Here is a 6,000-nt window from a genome sequence, read left to right on the forward strand (position 1 = left end):
TAACAAAGCACTCATCTCTCCTCTAGAAATAAGACAGATTTTTCCTTCAAATCACTCCACACTTTATGCACTTCCCAGTTTTCTACCATAACGTCTACAAGAAATATGCATATCTCACACACATCACAACCCTCAAAGTGTCATGGCTGCTGAAAACCCCCCCACCACTTTCCTTTGTTTTAAAAGACAAATAACACGTCTTAGAACAGAAAGAAAGGACAGTCCAATAAACTAGTCAGGAAAGGAATTCTTGATTGGATTTGATTGTCTCTCAACATTTCAGCGCAACTTTAGATACAAACAACTGAGGTCCCAAATCCTTAAAAACAGATGCAATGTCTGAAATATTTCTTTTAAAATATACTTTATTACATTTTTTCTTTTAAGCCTTTCACGATTAGAAGTTAGAAGTCTCAGTTTATCTTTCTGCAACATAAAAATTGCAACTACACACCTGTATCTTCAAACATATTAGAAGAAACAGGATCCTGGTGCCCAGGTCTGTGAAACTAATAGGAAGTCCTTCAGCTTAAAAGCAAATGCATTTTAGAAGCAATGGTACAGCTGAGTATGTACTGTGTTCATGATTTAGTACTCTAGGAAGTTTTCTGTATTCTGTTTCCTAATACATTTCAATCAAATACTTATTTTAAAGAAACAGAACCAGTAGATGTATCATCATTTACACATTAAACTAGATTTCTGACATTAAGGATTTATAACACAGCAGATCAGCTATCTAATCAGTATGATAAGGAAGTGTTAACTTATTTTTCTATGAGCCTGAGTATTCATTCCTTGTGTAATCAGAACTCCACTAATGTTAAAGGGTCGTTTGAAGATAAATGTAGGACTGGGCCTGTTATTTACCTGGTTGCTTGCAGTATCTATACAGTCCAAGTTCCTAGAAGCCTCTTGAGAGCCAGAAACTGGCTTACAGAATTGGATTTCTGCCACATACCTACATTATATTTTTGGACTATCTCACTGTTTTTAAACTGTACTAGATTGTTTTAAAAACAAAGCAAAAAACCCTGGTTCTGTGTGACCTGAGGTCCTACAAACTTGGTACATCATATAGGTTTAAGCTTTCAAGGTTGACAGACCTTTTAATATATACCTCATTAAAAACGTCAGCATGCATTGTTTCTCTAGGATGCTTCCAAGTATATATTTTCAACTAGGATGACACCAAACACATCTCAGTTAAAAAAAATAAAAAGTTTAAATGTACTTTAAGTGTTCTATTATTTCATTCAACTGCCAATTTTCAGAGATTAAACTCCATACCACATCTAAGTAAAACTTTTTCTAAATGCATCCTACAGAGATGTGAATATGACTTGAACTCACTGGTGCTTATGGGATACTTTTGAAAAGTTGTTACTTTGGTCATCATTATTTATTTATTTATTTTATAGGTAGCATATATCTATATACTTATAAATCTATATCTATTTTGTAAAAAAAAGCAGTACAATGACATGCATGAAATTTTAATTCATTTTACATTAGATGAAAAACCATCACCACAACATCACAAAACTCCAACTATCCATTTATTTTCAGAAGCTACTACCAGTGGTTACACATATTCTTTAAAAATAACGTTAGATCTTATTTAGGCGATAGAATTAAGTACCTATCGGCGGAGAAAGTGTGGCTGTCATAGCATTATAATTAAAGTTATCTCCATATGAGCGATGATTTGCTCTCTGAGGTGGGCTAGCTGGTATAGACTGAGACCTCTGTGATACTGTAGAAGAAATTCCTGCCAACATCTGTCCCAACATCTGTAACATCTGGAGCTCACGAGCATGCTCAGCTTCACGGCGCTTGTCCTCAATTTTCAACCGCTGCTCTTCGTATTTGTAAAATTTCTCTTCTGTATCCACGCTTTGCTGCAGAAATTTTTCCATCATCTTATCCAGTGTTAAATTTGCGTGGCGTTTTTTTGATCTTTTGGGCTGACTTAGTGGCGCTGTACTGGTTTGTGTATTGATTTCCTTAAAGCCTAAAACAAAACAGACAGTGTTATTTTCCATCTTTCAGAAATACAAAAAAGAGCAAGCAGTAAAATTGCTTTCCCTAAAATACCACATCAAGACATTATTCAGTTTCAATATGAAGCATGATTGTCTCCGATCATTTTTAGATTGACAAAAGAAAGAAGGGGTACGCACATGCTTAACCAAAAAGTTATAAAAGTGGCGTGATCACATAGAGGCATCTTTTAATTGCTGTAGTACTAAACTTTAACAATAGGAGTCTTTTTGATCTTTTAAAAAAGATGTAAGTAAAGGCTATTAAAGAGTATAGCCTCATTTGTGTATTGCAGGTAATTATATTAATCTAAATTGAGTTTGCTGGCACTCCAGATTTGCATTTCAAAAGGATGTTAGGGTAAACAACCCTTTGAAGGGATTTGTGTGTAAAAAGAAGGTCGGTCAGAGCTAGCGAGCCAATTGGCTGTTTCCATGTGATGTCAATTTCTGAAGACAGGTTCAGGGGTTGGATTAAACACACAGCTATGTCTAGACTTAAAAAACACACAGTGCCGAGCGCAAACAGCAGCGGGAAAGGGGGACAGACTATTTGAGGGGTTTTGTCTGCAACTCTATTAAATTGGAAGGTATACTTTTAAAACAACTAAAACTATTAACAGTTTAACTGCTCTTGTAAAAGCCCACCTAACTTTCTGCCCAAGCTATGGCAACAGGAAGGCAAAACAGAAGACTGATCTAGCTAGCAAAGCAAGCCATTGAAAAATAATTCTTGCACAGTGATTAGAAAGCTGTATATCATCTGAAACGTAGTTCACACACACAGGGATTAGGAAGAGGATTCTGTTTTTATTCACAGCAGTTTGACACCCAACTCTCATATCTTATCCACACATTAGTTTCTTGATTTGTTTCCCATCCTTAACAGATAGATGAAAATTTTTTACTCCTATCTCCCCCACCCCAAATAGTGCAATCATTTTAGAGATTCTCATAAACTAAAGCCTTTTGGTTTCTCCACTCCTAGGAGGGATAAAAAGAGGTAATGGACTGCGCTGGGTGGGGGGGAAGCAAGAAGGGTATTAAAAAAAAAAAGAGGGAGAAGAGATAATAAATGAAAGCAACCTGACACAGGACAGTGTAAGATAATGGGAGAAGGAAGGGCTTGGAGACAGAAGTTGCATCCAGTTCCCCTGGGCAAAGCTGGGGTGACAGAGAAGGGGGACAACATAGGAGCAACCAGAAATTCAGTAATAGAGGAGCCAGGAGTGGGACTGTGCAGGAAGGGGATGGGGGAGTGTGTGTTTGTGTACACAAGAGGAGGAGAAATCCTCTTAGCAGTGTGCATGTATGTGGGAGGGGGGAAGGGAAGATACCTCCTTAATGATGTGTGCAAGGGGATTCTTCCTATCAGTATGAGCAGGCATCTCTACAAAGGAAGGAGGGAGACCCCCTGTGTGTGAAAGTAGGGGAACCCCTGCTGGTCCCTGTGTGTGGGGGAAAGAGGGGTGCAGGAAGAGATCTCCTTAATGATATGTACAGGGGGATTCTCTCTACTGTTATGAGCCCCTGTGCCCATAGAGAGGGGGGGAATCCCACGTGTGTGGGGGGGACACCCCTGCCTGTGTGTAGGGGAACCTCTGCTAGTCTGTGCATGTGTGTATATAGAAGAACCCTGGGGGGGGGGGGGGTGTCCCCTATGGTCACATGCATGGGAGAGAAAGGAAGGGAAACCCCTGCCAGCGGGTGGGTGCGTGAGCTGGGGCGAGCACTCACCGTCGGCAGGTGGCACAGGGATGGCGAAGGGCGGGCACTCCACCTTGACGGGGTGCTCAGTGTAGGAGGACGAGCACTCTCCGGAGTCCTCGGTGAAGTTGTCCCGGGGGGACTCCAGCTCACCGTCCTCATCCAGCGCATCGCTGTCGGGCAGGCGAGGGGCGCCTGGCGTGGGCGGCCCCCCAGCGGGCAAGCCCAGGGGCAAGGGCAAGGGCAGCGGGGGTGCAGGCTCGGCAGGCAGCCCGTCCGGGGGCAGTGGCGGCGGCGGGCCGGGGGGCGGCGGAGGCCCGTCGCGGCAGCTGAGGATCCGGTCCATCTCGTCGTAGTACTTGCAGATCTTGCGGGCGTGCCCGTTCTTCTTCAGCCCATCGCGGGCCTGGTAGTACTGGCGCTTGAGGCCCTTGATGCGGATGCGGCACTGCTCGGGCGTGCGCTCGAAGCCCAGCTCGGCCAGGCGGCACGCCACGTCGCGGTACACATGGCTGTTGCGAAAGTTGCCGTCCAGCGCCGACTGCACGTCCGCCTCGCCCCAGATCTCCAGCAGCGCCCGCGTCTCCAGGTCCGACCACAAGAAGCCCCGCGTGTTCGTGATCATCCTCCCTCGCTCGCTCGCCCGCCCGCCCGCCGGGGTCACTGCAATGGCCGCGCACCGGGGAGAGGCGGGGGAGCGGCAGCAGGGGGAGGGGCGGCGGCGGCGGCGGGGGAGGGGCGGGGCGGCGCGGAGCAGAGTGGAGCGGCGGGCTGCGGGGGGCAGCGGCGCCCACGTCCCCCCGCCGCCCCGCAGCGGGGCCCGGCCGCAGGAGGCCGCCCGAGCAGCGGGAGGCGCCGCTCACGCTCCGCCCGCCTCACGGCGCCACCTCCCGCACGCCCCGGCGAGCGCCACCAGCGCGGCGCGCCCGCCCCTCCCCCTCGGGGCCAGGAGGCTCCGCCGCCCCCGCCCAGTCCCGGGCCGCCCCAGGCCGCGAGGCAGGTGGGGAAGGCGCGGCCCCCCCAGCCCAGGGGTAGGGCGCGGGCCCCCCACAGCGGTACGGCGGCTGGCGCCCATTGCGGCGCCACGGAGATGAGCGCCCGCCCGGGGCGGGAAGGTGGTGCGGGGCTGGCCCCTCTCCCTGGTCCTGAGCCGCAGGAGGGGAAACTCGCCCGCCCGCCCGCCCCGAGCGAGCACGCGCGGCCCCTGTACGGTACCTGAGGCCCCGCGCAGCCAGAGGGCGGCCGCTGCGGCCGAGAGCAGCGCACAGGCGCCCCAAGTGCCCCGGCCCCACATGGCCCGGCCTAGCCCGGCCCGGCCTTACCTCGCCGCCAAGCGGGGCTGGCCCAGCGTTTGGCTCCGCTCATTCGCGCGGCTTCCGGCTCCGCAGCGCCGGGAGGGGAGGGGAGGAGAAACGAAGGGAAGGGAAGGGAGGCCGCGGGCTCCCGGCTGGCGGAGCCCGGGGAGGCGCTGCGGGGTCAGGGGGCAGGCAGCCAGCCGCGCGGGGGCAAGCTTCCCTCGCCGGCCTGAGGAGGACGAGCTCCTCTTTCCCCGTTGTCGTCTCAAGCTGTTTCCTACCGGGACCCAGTTGCAAGGACCCATGGCCTATCCCAACCCACACCCGGGCCGCCCCAGGCCGCCCCTGGCCCTGCTGGTGCCCCCCCATGCTGGTGACCCCTGGGCAGAAACAGGGCTGCCCGCCAGTTTGCAAGCTAATGCGGGGCACCTTCCCCCGGGGCCCCTGGCCTGGGGCAGCCCGAGTCAACGTGAACCCGGCTCATGGGGCAGGGGACCCCAGCTGCCCCGCTCCAATTCAGCGGTGGCTCCAGCTCATGCCGGTAGTAGCAGACCAAGTCCAGCCCTGGCATGGGGAGTCCTGTGCCGCTGCCACCCCCCCCCCCGGGTTGGGGCTGCCCTGCCAAGCAGCCAGGTCATGACTCCACTCAGCAACTCTGCCAGCTGCCAGGGTTCAAATTACAGGGAGGGCTGAGTCCCCCTCATAAGAGATGAGAGCCCCCCTGTAAGATTTGAAAATCATAACCAGGGAGGGGCCTTCAACTTCATTATGGCACTAGCGAATTGCCTGTCAAGAATGATGGCGGGAGGGGGGCTTTTAATAATATTAGAATTGTGATGGGCAGTCCCATTTTTTTTGCAGCCACTCCCAAAAGTCTAAGTGTAATTTGAGCCCTGCCAGCTGCCCCACTCCCACAAGCACAGGCCGCAGCCGAGCCACACAGCTCTCCCTAGTCC

At 51.2% G+C, this 6,000-nt stretch overlaps 1 protein-coding gene across 4 annotated transcripts in view; it reads right to left on the reverse strand.

Annotated features, from left to right (window-relative positions):
- The window catches only part of NAXD (NAD(P)HX dehydratase), a 57,287-nt gene extending 52,114 nt beyond the window's left edge, over nucleotides 1-5,173 (reverse strand). The window contains exons 1-2 of one of the 4 annotated variants that reach the window (XR_002089587.2): nucleotides 3,780-4,911; nucleotides 1,643-2,014 (exon numbers count right to left, since the gene is read on the reverse strand). Coding sequence is in view for 3 of the 4 variants with exons in the window: in XM_006260465.4 (XP_006260527.1) it covers nucleotides 1,643-2,014; nucleotides 3,780-4,374 (967 nt within the window). In the remaining variant the exon portion in view is untranslated. The other 3 variants (XM_006260465.4, XM_014600393.3, XM_014600395.3) reach the window with 3 other exon arrangements.
- Nucleotides 5,174-6,000: the final 827 nt, after the last annotated feature.

This window comes from Alligator mississippiensis, chromosome 1 (genome assembly GCF_030867095.1).
Source record: "Alligator mississippiensis isolate rAllMis1 chromosome 1, rAllMis1, whole genome shotgun sequence".
Taxonomy (NCBI): Eukaryota; Metazoa; Chordata; order Crocodylia; family Alligatoridae; genus Alligator; species Alligator mississippiensis.